Source organism: Austrofundulus limnaeus, unplaced genomic scaffold (genome assembly GCF_001266775.1).
Source record: "Austrofundulus limnaeus strain Quisiro unplaced genomic scaffold, Austrofundulus_limnaeus-1.0 Scaffold108, whole genome shotgun sequence".
Lineage (NCBI taxonomy): Eukaryota > Metazoa > Chordata > Actinopteri > Cyprinodontiformes > Rivulidae > Austrofundulus > Austrofundulus limnaeus.
In genome coordinates this window covers 244655-264314 of record NW_013952510.1, presented here as the reverse complement: position 1 = coordinate 264314, position 19660 = coordinate 244655, and the positions used below count along the sequence as shown (strand labels likewise).

General features: G+C 39.5%; 2 protein-coding genes across 3 annotated transcripts in view; both read right to left on the bottom strand.

The window, feature by feature from the left end:
* Positions 1-1256: 1256 nt before the first annotated feature.
* On the bottom strand, positions 1257-6741 carry si:ch211-126c2.4 (mucin-19). Of its 2 annotated transcripts, none has more exons than XM_014013914.1 (9): positions 6592-6741; positions 3072-5521; positions 2897-2942; positions 2614-2763; positions 2258-2344; positions 1926-2051; positions 1708-1830; positions 1554-1625; positions 1257-1398 (listed from the first exon to the last, which is right to left on the bottom strand). In XM_014013914.1, exons 2-9 carry the CDS (start codon positions 5367-5369, stop codon positions 1349-1351), a joined length of 2952 nt encoding a protein of 983 aa, XP_013869368.1. In that variant the 5' UTR covers positions 5370-5521; positions 6592-6741; the 3' UTR covers positions 1257-1348. The 2 variants fall into 2 exon arrangements, with proteins under 2 accessions (XP_013869368.1, XP_013869367.1); XM_014013913.1 differs by having other exon boundaries at positions 2258-2347; positions 6592-6740.
* Positions 6742-8290: 1549 nt separating this feature from the next.
* si:ch211-180a12.2 (uncharacterized) overlaps positions 8291-19660 on the bottom strand; it is an 18749-nt gene continuing 7379 nt past the window's right edge. The window contains exons 6-18 of the mRNA XM_014013970.1: positions 17907-18068; positions 17320-17550; positions 17186-17236; positions 16835-17089; positions 16387-16734; positions 16027-16299; positions 15594-15867; positions 13712-13817; positions 9236-12463; positions 8965-9157; positions 8803-8882; positions 8629-8717; positions 8291-8519 (exon numbers count right to left, since the gene is read on the bottom strand). Coding sequence (XP_013869424.1) covers positions 8459-8519; positions 8629-8717; positions 8803-8882; positions 8965-9157; positions 9236-12463; positions 13712-13817; positions 15594-15867; positions 16027-16299; positions 16387-16734; positions 16835-17089; positions 17186-17236; positions 17320-17550; positions 17907-18068 — 5351 coding nt within the window. The 3' untranslated portion in view covers positions 8291-8458. The remainder of the gene's footprint in view (positions 8520-8628; positions 8718-8802; positions 8883-8964; positions 9158-9235; positions 12464-13711; positions 13818-15593; positions 15868-16026; positions 16300-16386; positions 16735-16834; positions 17090-17185; positions 17237-17319; positions 17551-17906; positions 18069-19660) is intronic.

Below are 19660 nucleotides of genomic sequence, written 5' to 3'. Positions count from 1 at the left end.
ATGTAATGTATGAATATAATATACAAGTTTCACTTTTTAAATGGAATTACTGAAATAAATCGACTTTTTCATGATATTCTAATTTTATGACCAGCACCTGTAGATATTTCAGTGGCTCTTTCGAAGGATACTGTGTGGACAGCAACAGGAGCATGGACTGTCGTCGGTGTCATGATTATTACTATCCTTGTTTCTCAGTGAGAACCAGCTGCAGGCTCATCAGATGAACTCTGCTTTAGGCAAGGAAGTGAGGGAACGAGTGAAGAGACGTTTGAACAAGTTCTGGCCTTAAATTGTAAAAAGTTTCTGAACACTGTTAAGTAAAATGATTTTAAACCTATATTATTTGTGTGTGAAAATATTTACATTATTGCATACATGTGAAGTTGTACGGATTGTCCGTAAGTTACAAGGATTTTACGTCATTTTGCAGGTATACGGACGTATAGAGCAATCTTACGGATTTTGAAACAAGTTTTTTTTGATTGAAACTACTTTTGTTTGAATAAAAAAAGGACCTTCATGCTGAAACTGTTACTTGCCCTGACATAAGAGGAAAAAACAAAAATCATAAATATTCCCTCCCCTCCTCAGATAAATCTATAACAGTATTGCTGAACTATGAGCCACTTACAATTTTCTTCACAACCGCAAAAAAAAAAAAAAAAAAAAAAAAAAGCTTTTCATATTCTTAATCGTTTATTCTCATTTAATTAGTACACTGGTTTTACTACTTTAATTGAATCTTAATTTAAGCTTTCAAGGTTCACATATACAGGATACACATTTCAACATATATTATTTTCGCATAAATAAAACTGTATTTTCTCATTTAAATCTTATACTTGTACTGTAGGAATAGTTTTTGTTACACTTAACTGTATGAAATATTTTATCCTGTAATTATAGTTTGAAAACCGCATAAAAAAACTTAAACAAAGAACGCTTTTTAACCAGGCAGCAAATGATAAAATGAGCAAATATATTTGTATACAAAGTCTTACACAGATAAATTTCTCACCCAGAGATTTTCATTCAACAATTCAAAACTTGTTCATTGGTTACAAGGAGGAATGTAAAAATCCCAGACAGAAAAAAATGTCTTTGAGCAGTCAGCTCTTACTTGGAATAAAATTACGTAAGGTTAATTATGTTTTCCAGATCATTCTCTAAATTAGACTTAAACACAAGCAAAGTATTTACTTTAAAAACAAATGCAGCTACTATAATGAAACAACACATCAGTAACACTTGAATACATTTTCAAAATTCAAATAAACTTTATTCAAGATTTTTAGTGTTAAAATAGATTTAAAAAGAACGCACATATGGTTGAGCAATGTATTTTTCATGACTGGGAGATTGAGCTGTCCTCTTGTTTTTTGTATTTTTGAAGTTCTAGAGGAGAAAAAAAATGAGTAAATTATCTTTGCATCAAAACACAAAAAACAAAACAAAAACACAGGTAGTTATATAAAACACACTTATCATGATCATAGCACCAGTATACCTTTTAATACATTTAAATGTTTTTTTWAATTAATTTACGTTACCTTGTTTCAGCCTCTGGATTTCATCTGACTTTTGTTTAAGCTCCTCCTGAAGAACAACACATCTCGCACAGCCTGCAACAAAAATACATAAAGATTTGACACAAATAGAGTTTTTGTCTCATGATATCGAACACGGATGGACTGTTGACCTTACCATGTCCTTGGGGTTTAGCTAGAGGAGCTCTCAGGCTGGCTCCAGATGGTCTCAAAGTTTTGGGTCTGCTTGATACGTCACACGATGTTGAGGTTTCAGCACTAGCTGCTAGCCCTGCAGCACCTGAAAGGAAGAGAAACAATAAAATGTCACTGCAGGTAAAGATAGTGAAACTCAGCAGCGCTGATCAGAGTGTTTCTGATGAAGTTGTAACTTACTGCTGCTATGAGTTTGAGCAGGGGCACATTTCAGACTGGCTGTAGGCTGTTTCAGAGTTTTTAACCTGCTTGTCGTATCAGATGATGATGATGTGGCTTCAGTATTACTGGATGGCAAAATAGTATCTAAAGAAAATAAAAAGATCCAAAATGTTGATGCRTCCACAACTCACCCATGACTTGTGAGCTCCAGAAACTCATGGTTCCCTAACACAAACACTAAAGACAATGTGTAATATATTGAGATATTTCAAATGAGTCTTTCTGCAATTTTTTCCATGAGGGAAAAAAAGTTTAAAGTTAATAAGCCGCTGAAGCAACACACTCATTACCTGTTTTCTTCCTCTTTGACACTGGCAAAGCATCTCCTTTGGGTAGAGGGTGCTTCTTTCCTTGTGAGTACTTCATCACAGGGTTGGCTGCTATAAAAAAAAAAGAATTTCCTTATAATAAATGTGAATGCATGTCATTGACACTTGTCAATAATTGCAAAATTTAAGGGTGAGAAACTTAAATGATTAATTTTTTAAAAATAAAAGTCTACAAAAAATGAAGTGATTTGTGGCATTTAAAATTCTTAAAAAATGACTTGATTGTTGGCCAAATTTTGTGCCAAAATTCAGCTGTATTTTTCTATTTTGAAGTGGGGTAATAAACAGTAAAATCAACCTGGCTAGTTTTAAAATACCTGTGGATTCAGTGGGTTTGTTGGTACTTGAAGATGCAAAACAAGTGGATCTTGCAGACGGTGGCCTGAGACCTGGTGCAGCTTTCGAAATGCCCGATGGAACGCCGCTCGGTTGGGGTCTCTGCAAGCCAGAAGTGGGCAGCTTGGAAACTAAAAATCAGCACAAAGGAAGACAAGCGTAAAACAATGGAAAAAGTGCACACACATACACACCTCATAATAGTAATAAAACAACACTACAAAGCTAAAAAAATAGTTTACCATGATAAACAAAATCACATACCTGCTACTAAAGACCGCGAGTTGCATGAGCTTGATATTCCAGAGGTCTAAAGTGCACAAGAGCAAGTAGATGTTATAAATTTTTTCAAGTCTTTGACAGAGACCTCCTTCAGATGGAAGTCACCATCAAATTTTCTACCTAGCTGCAAAAACACACAAAATATTAATCAACATACCCTCTGTTGTTCCTCAGCAGCAGCAAGTTTTACACCAGCTTGAGTTTTCAGCCTTTTTACAGGTAGGCCGGTCATCACCCTTTCAAGGCGCTCTGGAACGGTTGATCCTGGTTTGTTCTTCAACAAGTGGGACGTAACTTTTGAAGGCGGGCGAAGAGCTCTAGGAACAGGCTGTGCCAAGAATGTTTTACGATCACAGATGATGTTTGAAGGGATATTTGATTTCGCTTTGTCAGCAGGCTTGTTGGGATTATCCTGATATAGTTTTTTCGGTACAGCCTGGTTTGTGCTCGCTGTTTGCGCGCTGCCAGAGTTGGACGTTTTATCGCTAATCATCGGAGTTGATGTAATCAAGAACTTTGTCTCTAAATCTAAGGTCTCATCTAAATCAAACGTGCTTTCTTTGTTTACCACRCTCTGATTGTATAACACGTTGAAAGGACTCTCTGACACAGGCAGTCCCGACTGTTGGAAATCCTTGAATTCACATCCCCTAACTCCAGGAGCTGAATCTAAAGAAGAATTTGCCACAGATGGGTCATCATGTTTTTCAGCCTTCTTGTCATTTGACTGTGCAGCAGCAGCTGCTGTCTCTGGCAGATCAGAAGAGTGCTCATCTTCAGGGCGAGTGGCTAAATTAGAGACTTTAGGAGAGAAGGGCTTTTCTAAAGTGTAGCAGGCAATGTTGACTGAGCTGATCTCTGATAAAGTAACGGTGCAATTTTTTTGAGAGGGGGATTTACAATCAAGTGTGTTCTGCAGGCTGCAGCCATCAGCAACAGCTTCCCCTAAGGCTGAGGTGTCACAGGTCTTTTGTAGAGAATTTCTATCAAACGTGGCATTCTGCACGTTACCTTGGCTGCTTTCCTTTTTAGATGTTTTCGTGGTGGGGGACTTTGCCTGATCTCTGGCCTCACTTTCTGCCTTCGAAGAGTTCCCTGAAAGATCAAAAGTCTTATTGTCGGGACTAACTGAAGTGGTCGACGTACAGTCAAAGGTAGCGCTCGTATTAGAAGACCGGAGAAGTGGAAATGTTCCGTTCTTGGATGCAGTCAATGTGTGGCTTTGCTGCGACACCACACTGGATGACTTGATGTCACAGCTGGTCTGCACCTCTTCACACTCAGTTTTCACTAGATTTGGGTCCTCTGCAGGATCAGAATGCACCTCAGATGGGACTCTAGCTGAACTGGTGTTACACTTGACACCAGGAGAAGAAAGGTGGGCACCCTGCGCAGACATGTCATTAGAGGAGCTTATGTTTTGAGTAATATTAGCAGGCTGGGCACCAACTTCAGCTTTATCTGGGGTTTCAGGTTTCCCCTTCTTTTGTTCACTTGTCTCTGACAAAGAATCACTTTTTTCCAAAACACTAACCATTGTAGCATCCAAGGAGGTTCTGATTGTTTTTTTTGTTACACACTTGACAGAGTGCACACTTGCGTTTGATAGATCCTCATTTGGAACTGCGACTGAACTGCCAGGTTCTGACACAGTTATCCTATCCTTCAAATGATCAGCTGGTGAAAAATGCTGAGTGATGTCCATGAAGTTTATCTGCCCAACTGGTGAGAACTCGGAGTTGTTTGTAGCATCAAGAAGAGTCAGTTCTGTTTCAATTATTCCTGTGGCTGAAGGAGCATTCTTGTTCTTGGAGCAGATAGCCATCTTCCCATCCAGGTGTGATACCTCAACAGGGTCATCCTTTTCTTGTGCAGCATTTGTTCGAACTTGTCTCATATCATTGTCGAGCTTAGACGACGAAGGTTCATTTTCAGGAAGAACTGAATCATTTGTTGTCAAATGCAAGTAAGTGAAATCAAGATTGCTTACTTCTGGCAGGCATTCATCTTCAATCAGGCACAGAGGAGCTTCCAAGTCACAGTATAGTCTCCCAAACTGACTTGTTGAATTGTGACAGTTTACTTGAGAAAAATTCATCGAGGAAAAACAAAAGGACAACTGCGGACTGTTTGAACATTTTAAAAGCTGTGAAGATGAGTGTGCATTGTCAATATTTAGGCTTTTTAAAATGGGTGTTAGAGCAGACTGGCAGCCTGGCTTTGCCTCGACTTCACTATTGCCACTTGTTGGAGCTTGAGTTGTGAAAGCACAGGGGTCACAAACAGGTTTGTTTTCTTCATATAGCTGCACAGAGGAATGCAAGGTTTCATTCTGCGTTACGACTTTGAGTTTTGAAGTGCCAGTTTCATCGGAAACATCAGGCGGGATATTTTCACGGCATTCGTCTGCCTGCAGATCTTCTTGAACATATGAAGTTGTTGTGTTGTTGGCCATGAAGAATGGCTTTTAAGGTTTTCCTTTAGGACAATAAAACAGAGGTTTTTCCTCTTAAAGAATGTGTTTGGAAAATATTTAAGATTAAGTCTCTCTCTCTTCCCTTTTTTTTCTTTTTAAGGGGTCTTTCTTGGACTTTATATGCAGACAGCCTGTGAATACAAAACACAAAAACAAACAAACAAACATAAATGATAATTTTATTATTATTTTTTTAATTTTCAACTAAAAATTCCAGATTTTCTTGTTTGTCAAGCCACKTTTGAGGCCTGAAAACTAGCCTGTACCTACACAGTTACTAAATTAGTGTAAAACAAAATGGCCAAGGTTAACGTTTTAAATGACTGTTTCATAATTACATCTATGAAAAACGTCAAGAGTCAGGACAAACTTAAGACTACATTTCATGAATAAAGACATCATAATTTATGGCTGTTATGTAAAAAAAAAAAACCCACCTTAGCCACTGACTGACTTGACTAACTAACTAACTTACTAAATAAATAAATAAATAAATAACACACATTAGGAATTTTCTATAGGTGGCTGAAAATAAATCAACTAAACGTCTAGGCCAGGGATCGTCAAGTCCGCAGTCCTGCATATTTTACTTTTTTTTCTCTTCTGTAACACACCTGATTCAGTCAGTGAATTACCTCTTCCAAGTCCTGCAGAAGCCTGATAATCATCCATTCATTCAAAACAGGTGTGTTGGAGCAGAGAAACAAGTAAAACATGCAGGACTGCGGACATCGAGAACAGGTGTTGTACGAAATTCAGTTCTGTGAAAATCTGTTCCCCGTGTTGGAAGCGCCTCCCTCATTTAGGTTAACCACTAGGGGGGGAACAGATTTTCACAGGGGAACTGAATTTCGCACAACACCGGAATTGATGATCCCTGATCTAGGCTTTAACAGAAGCTAAAAATACAAGTACAATCGCTGTGTCTACCTTATGCATATTGTTTGACTAATTCTATAAAATGTATTTTTTTTGTGGAAAACAACGTCTCTTTTCCCTTATTAGATTTGAATCCATAAAAATAAATCCTAAACCAGATAAACAATTTACTGCAAGTCACTGACGTTTGCTTTGCTAACTCTGCGCTCAAAAGAAACCACAGAAACGTTTTAAAAACAGTTCTGAACTCAGGTTGTTGCTTGTTCAAGCGTTGGTTGGTAACTTTACTGAATAAACATACAAACAATCAGTCATTGCTTACCTTGTTAAAGGCACGTTTTGTCTCTGAAAATAGTTTCAACCAGTCCGACATAAGATTAACTCTAAAAAGAATCAACAAGTCTATGTTATCCTTGTAACATCGAAATGTTGCCGAAATTACAACCGTCAAAACACCCGCAGTTTTGAAAATTATGTCACTTCCTTCTAAAAAAACTTACCGGATGCTCCAACCAATCACAAACAGAGTTTTTCTTCTTCGTGTGTTTATGAGTTGGTTTGAGCGACAGCGCCATCTATTGACCAACTGTTAAACCCGATGTGGAACATTTTGCTTTTTGTGAAATGCAAAAGTTTAAAGAACGTCTTAAATACGCCAAGTCATTAAGAAACACAGAAAACACTGGTTTTGTTTTAGCATATTTAGACTTGTGAACAAAGAATTTGACCAAAATAAACAAGTTATTTATAAGAAACTCATTTGTTTTGTCCTCCGTTATAACACCAAATTTAACTATTTTATAATTTAAAATGGGTATTTGTAAATTATTTGTTCTCCCCCAATAACAAAAAAAAAAAAAAAAAAAAAGATCCCAAAATATTTTTTAAATTTATGCAAGAAAAGAAAAGATGCTCCTCTGTTTCTATGTCTGTTGCAAAAAGTACATTCATTATCCCCAATATTAAATTTGGAGTTTAAAAAAATCACCACAATGATAAATATTGTTTATTGTTTTAAAATGTACTTATTTTGCTTTAGGTGGGATAGGAAACTTAAGAGTCTTTTTGTATGTGTAAAAGTAAATTCTTTCATTAAACATTATCTTTTCAGGGGAGACGGAACACATTCTATGGTTGAAACAGATCTAAAGAACTTGTTACCTTTGTTGTGACGATTTTCAATGAATAAGGAATATTGTCAAGGTATAATCTCTGTATATAATAATGCACCTTTAATACTGCAAGTAATAGCTCTTGAGGTCGCATTAATCACGTCTTAATATTTCTGACTATTACAGATGAGATTATATTTACTCCTAAAATCCGCAAAGTCCAGAAAGTTACCTCTGCTGTCCATTAAATGTAATATAGACCATATTCCCTGTTCTGACCAGTAAAAAGGACTTATTTTTAATTAGTATATATCTATTGTTCCATAAGTGAGTATTGTGAGGGGAGAAGTTATATTTGTAGATCATTTTCCAATAAAGGAGGACATTTTCATGAAACTTGGATAATTTAACAGGTAATTTAGTTTCTTCAAAATCACATTTTAACAGAAATTCAATACTGCCAAATTATGAACGGAACAACTTTCCAACGATGTGGAAAAGTGAGCTCTGAAGTAAATTTTTTACTCATCTTTTGCCTGTTAGTTTGTAGATTTAGATTTAGTGCGAAATTAGTGAAAAATAATTGAGTTAGTCAAGTCTAAGGAAAAAAAAAACAAGAAAAAGAACGGAAGTGCAAAATTTTCAAAATAAAACACCCTGCAAAATATACAGATAAATATGGTATTATGTTGTGCGTATCTCTAGTGTTCACAAAAATGAAACCCAAAACTAACCAAAAACCTAAGGAAGGTTTATTTACTTATGAGTGATTTGTTAGGATTGAGCAACAGCTGAATTAATCTTCTTGATAAAGATATATATCCAAAAAGGYACAAACAGTAATTTGAATGCCTTCCTGATAAACTAAAAAAAAGAGGTTAATATTGCAGAATAATRAAACATATACAGTTCACATTAAATAAAATATCATTTATTTTTAGTTGTGCTTTATTATAAAATGCAGGAACATAAAATTAAGTAAAATACATTTCATCATGTGTTTTTTGTCTGATAAAGAAAAATAAAATTGTTCATGTTATACTGAAACATTTGCAGAATACATTAAAAAACGTTATTTCAGTCTTTGGCTGTTTTCTTCAGTTTGGTCCTGAGTTCAGACATAAGTGGATTCCCAAACCTGGGGAGACACAAATAACATGAATCAGAAACCTTCATAATGCTTTGAGTTTGCCGAAGTAACAAACTGTGCTGAGAATCTTTTGTTTGTTTGTTTGTTTGTTTGTTACCCTGCATGTCCTGGTGGCATCCATTTAGGTTTGTGTTGTGTCTCATCCTGTTTGGCACCTTCACTCTCCTCCACCTTTTTTTCGGGTTCCTGTTGATATAAAGTCCATTTAAATTAACCATTAAATTAATTATTAACATAAGAGTAAACATGTATTTATGACTAATTGCAGTACCTGTGATTGGATGCTTTGGCTATCTTCTCCTCTCATGGATCGCTGTGTCTTCTTTAAAACAGGAAAACCTCCACCAAGACCTGATATGAATTTAAACAGTGATGTGAAACATTTTCAAAATTATGAAAAAAAATGTTTAAAGTGTTGACTTTGATGCCATACCAGGCAGTTTGATTCCCATGCCCAAGCCTCCTAAAGGCACACCAGGCAGTTTAACCGGCACATGCGATGAGGGAGTGGGATCTGCGGAGGGCATGTTTATTAGTGAGCGTGGATCTGTGGGTGGCCTGACACGAGGATTTTTAACCGAGATGCGTGACCTTTGTATCCTGCAGTCCAGCAGCAGAGCATCCACCTGCAGTCACAAACAAAGCTGAATCTACAGCTTATGAAAAATATCTGCTTCCATTTATGATCTGATTGGAAACAATACCTCATCCTGATCCTCAAGCATTACTGTTTGTTCCTCTGCCACCAAAGCCCTGATTAGCCTTAGTGATGATTCTGTGGTTTCTTCTGAGCATCTGTGATCCCGTGAGATCTGGTTCTCTTCAGATTCAATCCATTGTTCACCTCCAGAAGGAAGCTCTGCCAACATGAAGCCCTCCTCGAACCAAACACGCTCAACAAGCTCATCTTCAACTCTTGTTTCATCCTGAAAATGAACATTTATCAGTGATGTAACATTTGCTTCTTCTGTCTCCTTCCAGGCTGTTGTCCCTGTTTCCATCTCAGCTTCAGTCTCTGGTGGGTTTTCATCAAGCTCTTCCAGGGATCGCTCTGATCCCTCATTAAGTTGTTTTTCCTCCGATGATGAAAGTCCTGAATCAGAGCAGGATTCTGTCACCCTGCCTGGCTCTGCAGTTTCTGCTGTTTCCTCCATCAATTCAGCCTGAGATTCAAAGTCAAGTGCTGAAAATTCAGAGGAGTCGGCTGATTGTGACGTAGTGACCAGCATGTTGTGTACGTCTTCGAGGGATGTGGTTGGTTTGAGTTGTTGAGTCTGGTCCAAATATCCAGGCTCTGACAACCTTTCTGAGTCACTTACTGCTGTAGGTTCTACTGAACGTGGGTCCRTCAGTAGCTGCCTCTCACTCTCTGGTGAGTGTTCACTCAACTGGTGTTCTGTTGTGTCCTTTTGTAGTTCAAACCGGTCGTCTTCATCATTATCGGTGTCCTTTGACATTGCCGCCTCCATCCACAAGTCCAGGATTTCTTCATCAATCACATCTTGATGACCTGCGACTGAACTGCTCATTTCTTCTGTGTGTCTCTCCTCTTGCTTTGTTTCCTCTGCTGGCATTTCAAGATTATTTCTGGCTTCAGTTATTTCAGCTTCATTGGCTGCTTCAGTGTCTGTCGTCGTGTTTGTCTCCTGCATCTGAAGAGCTCTGAGTGGGGATTGATTTATCATTGTGTGTCTCTCAGGATGTGACAGTTCAGATTCTGTGATCAGAGCGTTTACTTTGTCGTTTTGTGTTTGAATAAGCTCCTCTGTTGTTTCTGCTAACTGCAGAGTTGTGGTCTGGTTTATGTCCTGCATTTTATTCTCTTCTTCCTCTGCAGTAGAAGCTTCTTCCTCGGTGCCTACGTGTAGAATTTCTACATTATCGTCAGATAATTTAATCTCCATCTGTTGCAAAATCATCAAATCAGTTTTGTCCTCTAAGTTATACATCCCTTCACTTGTTTGGTCTGTGTGTGCGGATTGTGCTGGATCTAGACACAAGCTTGGTTCTGTGATTGCTTGAGCCTCAAGGAAATTTGGTGTTCCTTCGTCAAACTCAACCTCTTTATCTACAGCTACGCCTTCGTTCCTCTCATCACCATCTCCAGCAGCACTGAMTGGCTCTCCATCTGCTCCGAATTCAGGAGCTTTATCTCCATCCTGCAGCTCCTCCGTTGTCTTATCGGTCTCATCGTAAGTCTCCAGTTCTTTCCCTAGGAGTTTGAACTTAGTCTTCATTGAGCTATCCAGTGATTCCACCTCTTCTTCTTCAAATAAAAATCCGGATTCTAGGTTTTCTTTCTCGCTCTGTGGTTTCTCTGCGTCTCGTGCTGAGGTCTGACTTTCAGTGAGCTCCTCCTCAGTCAAAACAACCTTGCTGTTGCTTCTGTCTATGCTGTTTTGTGTCTCCTCCAAAAGCTCCCCCTCCAGTGAATAGTCAGCTCCTGTGCCACTGTTTATAAGGCTCGCCCGTTCTTCGTCCTCCACCTCTTCCGGTAATGGAATGTTGTGGATTTCCCCAGAATTTCCTCCCTCCAAGAAGCCTTGTGTTTTGTTTTCGTCTGACTCGAGCTCATTGTTATGCTCAGGACCTCCCTCTCGTGTTTCCTCGCTCGCCTCAGTGCTTCGTTCGTGCGACACGGCGGCCTGGCCTTCGCTCATCCGCCAGGGAATATTTTTAAATTCCCTGCTTGCTTCCTGTGCAGTCTCAGGTTTTACGGTAACTGGGGTGCAAAGGTTTTCCACGCAGCTCACTTTGTTGTCAACTTCAGTCGCAGGCCTCTCGTTTCCCACCTGATCTTTATCAATAAATCTTTTATTTAGATCCGTTCCTGCAGTGGCCACATCTGCCTCTGTAGTTTCCATGATGACCACCACATCCTCTTCCTTACATGTGAGTTCAGCTGCTTCACTGCATGCAACACTTTCAGTCAGAACATTTTCTTCCTGGTGGCCATCTTGAACTGTTCTGTTGTTCTTTTCAGTTTCTGGCTCTTCATCTTCTGCCAGTTTCTGTGCCGTGTTGCTGATGTCCTCCTCCTCCTCAGTGGCAGTCACTAACGTCTTTTCATCATTTTTATCTCCAATCTCCAGTTCAGGGACGATCAGCTCGTTCTCTGACACCTCTTCACAGACTGAGAGCTGACTGTCAGCTCGTTTTCTTCTCTCCTCCGAAGTGTGTTCAGTTTCTGAGCTCAGATGTAACGCACCTTCACAAATGTTTACATCTTTCATCCTAAATGCTGGCGTTACATCATCTGTATCCACGCCTTCCTCTGCTTTGTGAAGCTTTTCTTCATCCTCCAAATCCTCCTCTACATCATCTTCTGTTATCTGGGTTTCTGTCGTGGCTTCTTCTACTTTTTGACARTCGTCTTGTGTCTTTGATTCTTCGTCACCACCACCTTCTTCATCACTTTTCTCCATCACTTTGCTGACAGTTTCATTGGTTAGACCTACTGATCCTACATCTGTACTTTCTTCCTCGTTTGTAGACATCCCACTTAGTTCAGAAGAGTCAAATTTTTTGATCTCCGTATCCTTTTGTTCGACTTGATTTGCTTTTTCTTCTTCAGCGTCCAGCAGCTCTTCATGGTCCAAAYCTTCCTCTCTTGTCCTCCTTTCATCCTCAGACTCTTTGTTCTCGTTGCCTTTTCTCATCTGTGTGGCCTCTTCCTCGTCAGACGCTGAGTCGTTGGTGCAAGCTGTCCAGGCAACGGTAGCTGAAGACGTACTAAGCAGAGAGACCGCAGCGCGCGGCTGTTCCTCATCGATTCCTTCTCTTTCACTGGAGTTGACGACGTCGTCCTGTGAGAGGCCGCGGTCTGGAGGCTCGCCATGAGCTCCGGATTCGCCGGGGGAGTTTGGGTTACTGTTGACAGGCTCAGCTGGCTGTGGCCTGAGGAATCTGTTCACAGCTTCACTTAGGTAACACTGACAAACAGAAGCAGAAAATACACGCTCTTTAAAACATGAGATGTGGTATCATGAAAACAGAGAAACAGTGTTAAGTACCATTTAAAAATACTTTTAGTTTTACAACACATGAGGCTGATTGCACAATAGTGTCCCTAGTGAGTTGCAGAGAGTTCGAGGAAGGTCCTTTCCTGTTTTAGAACAATGATGCCTTCWTGCCCAAAGAAAGGTTCATAAATGGATATCTGAGAAACTTGAGTGGCCTTCACTGAGTCCTGAAAGTCAGTTGCATAACAGCTATAATTTGGTGCCAAAAATATAATTTTTATTTGTTACACATGTTCTAAATGCTACATATAACATAATTTGGAAATGGTCATTTACATTATAAGAATAATTTGTTATACAACGTTTTTCAATAAATATTGACAGAAATTGGCCGTTGGCTTGGACCAAGTATTGAACTTTGGCCCCCCTGTGTCACTGAGTGTGACACCCCTGCATTAAAGAATAAGATTTAAGTAAAAAAAAATTAAAAGCACACCAAAAACATGTCTGTTAGGTTAATTTGTAACTCTAAATTGTCCCTAGGTGTGAGTGAGAGAGTGAATGGTTGTTTGTCTCGTTTGTCTCTATGTGTGGCCCTGTGATGGACTTGCGACCTGTCCAGGGTGTACCCCGCCCCTCGCACTGTGACTGCTGGATATGGGCACCAGTGACCTCCGTGACCCTGAAAGGAAGAAGCGGGTATAGATGGATGGATAGATAAAAAATGAAAAGCTGAGATGGCAGCATGCCAATACAAAACAAAAACAAAAAGACGAGGAACATGGAGGGATCAGAACCAGGAGAGTAAATATTGAGGGAAATAAGTAAGTGGATGACGCTGAGACTGATGAGTATGAGGAACAGGTGTGAAACGAGGGGCAGGACTGATGAACAAGGCGGACTGAGGAAGTACWACATGAACGATAACATAGGGAGACTTTGGGAAACAAATGAGAGAATTAAACAAAATAAAACGAAGGAAACARGAACAAAATGCATAAAATAAGAACCACAAATACTGATAGAATCAAGTTCTCAGACTGCAGTTTGTTATCTTGTTTGCCTCTCTCTCTGGCTCTTCCTGCTGTCTGTGTGGGTTTGTGTGTGAAACACACTGACAAACCAGAAGAGAAACTTTACAGACACTTTTACATTTTGTTGCATTAAACTTTAAAACCAATGGGGTTTGTGAAGCAATGACATGCAGCAGCAACTCACCCAGACTGTCCACAGAGTCCTCTCCACCCTGGCAGCAGCACTGTTTTCGTCCATCGTCACTCTTCTTTCTTGTTTGTCTCTCTGACCATTTACCTTGACACCAGCATCACAAAGTCTTCTTCCGTAAACGTGAGCAGAAGCTTTAAAACGATCGGCTGACTGTTAACTTCCCTCTGTTTGCTTTGTTTTTTTTTTTTTCTTTTTAGTGTATTGTAATGAGGAAGAGGATGATTAACGCAGCTGAGTGACTGGTGTGCTGCAACAGTTTGCGGATGTAAACAGAAATTCTTGATATGTCAGCTCAGGTTACTAAAAATGTGTCAGATAAGGTAAAATAATGTGTGGTGGCGCTGTTCTGAAACTGCTCTTCACTCCTACAACAGGGGTAGATATAAAGGACAAAACACCTACTGGGTCAGTGCATGACTTAAAGGATTATTCCATCCATTTTGATGTGAGGCTCTGCTGAAAGGCTGTGCACAAGTTACAAAAAAACAACTCCACTTTGCAGAACTCCACTTCATTGCTTAATAATGACTAATCTGTTTTGTCTAAATAACAGTAAAAATTTACAACAGTTTGCTAACGGTGCACACATTTGGGGAAGTTAGAAGTGATAAAATTAGAGTTCAGCACACTTGTTGATCTTACTCGCACGACTCTCTTCTTTTCTTGCCAACATCACCAAATAAAGAGAAGTTCATCTCACTTTAAATATGAAAATGTGTTTTACTGTCTGGGAGAACATTAAAATGAACATTTTTTTTGGCTTCAAAGAAAGAATCGTCACTTTAAACAAACAGACCCTTAAAGAGCAATCTGTGGGTGTGGAGCTACAGAGAAGTGAGATTTCAGACTTTTGTGGTCACAAAGCTAGAAACTATACTGGTAGCATGAGTTGCCTCATGTGTTTGACCTGAACAATTAGTTTCAGCTGCATTAGTTTAATTACTTTTTAACAAATGTTTTATTATGAGTCTGACTGTTTTCACATTGGTGTTCGCTTTGATCATGTCCCCGTCACCTTCAGAGTTATTAAAAGAATAATAAAGAACAACAATTTGTTCTTAACATCTTTGTGCTGCATGTAAAATGGCCACAGTGAGTCAGTGTAAACATGCAACACCTCCCATGCAGAATGAAAAAAATAGTTCCTGTGGTCAAAGTGACAAAACCAGAAGTTTATTTTGAAAGAAGAACTAATGTCTGCCAGTAGCCCAAAACAGATGCTGGCTTTGCACATAACTCTAAACAGCAGAAAGTCACAGTTACTTTGTCTATCGACATAAAAGGAAACTCAAAGAAACACTTCTACAACAAAAAGAGTCTTTATTTTATAGGGAAAAATTTGGATAATGATGGATTTTTATTGTCAAATCATCAGCACATATAATAGGAGGAAATAATCCTGTATTTAGAAAAAGGTAAAACATTTAAATAAACACACAAATGAGTATGAGGCAGAAAGAGTTTTATTGATCAGGTACAGTTTGACGTCGTAATTCCTATTTAATATAGAGATGAATATACATTAGAGGGCATACACAGAGAAAGGAAGCAGTCTTGTTGGGGCTTTATGCAAAAKATGAAGTTTCCTCATTGGGTTCTGAAAGACAGGAGCAAACGATGAACACACTTCCTGTTGAGTAACAGTGTTATCCTGTGCAACACCAAAACAGTTACTGATTTGACATTCAGTTTGCATTAAAAAGGCTTTCTCTATCGATAACTAACCCTATTCAAAATGGCTAATGCGGCTAAAGAACTATTAACACAGAAATGACTATAACTCATCATCTGTACAAACAGTAAAATGTTGGCTTTATAACAATGGGTCTTTTAGATCCATAACTCTTACATTTGTAAGTAAGGCACCTCACCTGTCCATGTTCGATAAACAGGAAGTTTGAGCGCGGGGTGTGTGAYCTCTACACACACTCTCAGTCGTGCTCGTTCATTTTCTCTAGAAACTGCTCTCAGGTTGACTCTGTTGATGTGAAGTGCTTTCGGGTCATCCTCATTTTCTTTGTCGTTGTCCTCCTCTGGCTCAGATAAGGTTTCCTTGTCTCTGTCAGTGCTGTCGTTCTCTTCGTCCACCTTCTCATCGATGAATTCAATCCCTTCAGTCTCAGGGTCTGTGACTGCAGCTTTAGTTTCTGAGGAAAAAAGGTTAAAACTGAAATAGGAGTGTGAAGAGATATTAGATAAGACGTTACGCATATCCTGCAAACATAATTTGATAACAATATTTTGATATTAGCTTTAGCGTTTGGTTGCAGGTAATAATAAATGTAATTATTAGATAAGACTTATACTTATTCTACATATGGTCTTCTGTCCCTCCAGCTGCTTTTTGGTTGAATTTAGTGGGCTTTCGGACCTCTCCAGGGCACAGACACTTTTCAGCTCCCTCTGTCCGTCATCTCCTATCTCCTCTGCCTCACTGGACTCTAATGGGGACAACGTAGATCCTCCTGCCACCCAGAATAATTTCGCCTTAGGGTGACCTCCCTTCAACAGGAGGGAGAACACACCGACACCTTCACAGCTCCAGCAAACCGAAATAGATGAAGGAATGATGGGAGCAACTAGAAAAGCAAAGTGAAAAAACAAACAAACCAGGAGTTCAGATGAAAAAAAAACAAACAATTTATTATGTTTAAAATGCTTCATACCAAGGTCACAGTGTCTCCATTGTCTCTCTATTGGTTCGAGTAAAGAACAATGCTCGACTCTGCAGATGATCCCCCCTCTTCTGTCCCTTTTCTCCTGGTGGGTTATGGTTTTCTTCAGGGCGGCCGTGGCCCTGAAAAGTCTGGGATGAGTCTGTATGGGGCCCCACAGCTGCCCTCCCTCCATCACCTCCTCCTCTCTATCATCCTCCTCTCCATCTCGAAGCTTCAGCCAAGTGACTGAGATGTTCGGGGGGTAGAAATCGGTAATTTCACATCCCAGATCCAAACTTTGATTTAAAGACTTGGAGCTGCTGATAATGTCGGACACTCGCGGCCTTTTGATGAAGCCTGAATGGGATGAACAGGGTCATTTTTGTCTGACGTTTTAAGAGMTTTATTTTAAACTTAAAAAGGCTTTTTTTGGGGGGTGGTTGTTTTTCATTCACACCTCTGGTTTCACGAGTGACCGGCTGCTTCAGGGCGATGTGGTGGACGCTGACCCACACCTTTGCCGCCCCCTTTTCCAGCTCGCTCCGGGGAAGTTTGCACTGGCTGAAGGCCGAGAAGAATCCCTCGGAATTTGGCCGAGGCGAGGACGAGGCCTGCGACGCCACGGGGCTGAGCTCACCGCCCTGGCAGAACCAACGGAAGGTGATGACATCCGGATGGAAATGTGATGCTTGGACCGTCATCCTGATGACATCTGGGAGCCGAGGGTAGCAGGGATGTAGCATCAACCAGGATAAAAAAAAAATTTGAGAAAATTAGACGACGACATAGAAACAAACATTTGTTTTACCTGGATCATTTTCTGTCTCTGCCAGCTGTATCTCTGACACCTCTGGGGAAGCTGTGGAATAAGAGAAACACATGCTACAGATGCGGAAATACATAAAATTAAATAGTCTTAAAACAGAAAACAAAAGTTCTCACACAGAATAGTAAACCTCTCCGACACCCTTTCTTGAACAATCTTGTCCTTCCCCACGTAGGCCACCTGACACTTAAACACGGCCCCCTTGTGTAGTGAAATCTGAGGGATGAAGGTGAGYGCCGAGATCAGCTGCTGAGCTCCCTTTCCAGAGGAATGCAGGGGTCCCTGAGTGTGCAGCTTGTAGTAACCCGTTTCACCTCTGGAGGTCAGGAGAGGACCTTTCTCTGAAGCTGGGGAGGTGAGAGTTAGACCATAGGGCAGATGGATGGTGGTTAGAGGGTTGTAGAGGCAGTTAAAGTTAGATTTGGAAGTCTCTATGCATGTAAGGGTGTAAAGCGCAAGCGAAATACAAGAATAAAAGAGACAACACTGTGAGATGTAGCAGCTGCGTCATCTTATCTGAATTTCATTTTATCATGACACAAAAGGCAACCTTTTATCATCTTATAAAACTCAGTGCTGTTTGTTTTATTTTAATAATTTATTTTGCTCATTATTTGRCCCAAACAAACTGGTGTTGGCAATGTTTTAGAGTTTAAGCCTCATGAAGTAACTGATAATAAAAGTGACTCACTCCCCCCCCTACCTGTGAGTGAGGTGTCAATGATGGGGGTGTCATTGAGGAACCATGTGGTCTGGACTCGGTCCACCTGCCTGCCCTCGATGCTCAACGTCAGTCTCCCCTTTTGACCAACGACCACGCGTGGTGGGAGGATGATTCCTGACACAGTGAGGGACTTCTGTTTCTCTGAGTGAAGTGAGACAGAAGAGAGGAAACGAAAGAGTTYATGAATAGAAAAAAGGAAGGCTAAAGAAATATAAATGTGAAAATAGATGTCAATGTTTCTCGAAATTCTCTACACATGAGGTAACAGGATCTTTGGAAACGGTTTTCTGCTCAGACGTTTTTCTTCTTTGTTTCTCACCCTTTAAACTGACRTCATATTTAAAAATGTGACTATTATCAATAAGTCTAAATTGTAAGACAAATGTTTGTGCAAGATTTGTTTCGTAACTAGGGGATGTAAAAAAAGGCATGATAGCTTGTCAGAGGCTGACAAGTTTTCTTAGAAATAAAGACACAGCATTATTACAACTTCCCACATTTGTAAGCGACACCGCACTGCTAAAACTTTTAGTGTGCTAAAACATTTATGTTTCCAGAGATTGGTAAACAGGGCCTTAAATAGCCTTAATTTTACGTCCACCTTTTTAAAACATGGCTGGATCCTAGCAAATTTGAAAAATTATATCAGTGAGAATTCAGTCATGACAAAAAGTTTTCGTCTTCTATTTTCTGCATCTCATGGCCTCAATATGCTCAATATAAGTAAGTAAATAAGTAAAGTTTTTTTTATATAGTACAAATCCCCTTTGGATTTAAAATGGGTGCGGGTTACCACCAACATACACTGCTCAAAAAAAAATAAAGGGAACACTTAAACAACGCACGCTAACTCCCGATCTTAATCAATAAAATATTTGCATTGAGTACTTTGTTCTGTACAGAGTTGAATGTGCTTCACAAAAGTTTGATTTACTTGGACTTAGCGTGCGTTGTTTAAGTGTTCCTTTTATTTTTTTGAGCAGTCTATTATATTCCCACCATGATCATGCCACTTTAGTACAAACCAACCCAAGTACCACATCAGCACTAGGTTCCACTGCGCTCCATAACACGCCAACAGCGATAAAAAAGACACGTGCATTTTTTTCACAATGTCTGACGTGAAACTTTTTTCTATTTGATAAATGTCAGAATAATAAAATAGATAGTTTTTATAGCAATTTTTTATCACTTTCTTCAAAGTCATATGTTTAAATACACTTCATTAGTATTTATTTCCCTTAAACTGTATGATTTGAGTCAAACATTTTGTATATTTTTCTACAAGCTTGTCATAATAGTTGCAGGAATTTTGCCCCTTTCCTCCTGACAGAACTGGTGGAACTGAGTCATGTTTGAAGGCCGCCTTGCTCACATTTGCCTTTTCAGCTTTGACCATAAATATTTGATAGAATTGACATCAGGACTTTGTGATGGCCACTCCAAAATATTGACTTTGTTATCCTTGAGCCACTTTGTAACCAATTTGGCAGTATATGCTTCAGGTCATTGTTTATTTGGAAGACTATTTCTGTCCAAGTTTTAACGTCCTGACTGTCGTCTTGAGATGTTGCTTCAGTAATTCCACATAATGTTCTTTCCTCATGATGTCATATACACTCACCGGCCACTTTATTAGGTACGCCTGTCCAACTGCTCGTTAACACTTAATTTCTAATCAGCCAATCACATGGCAGCAACTCAGTGCATTTAGGCATGTAGACATGGTCAAG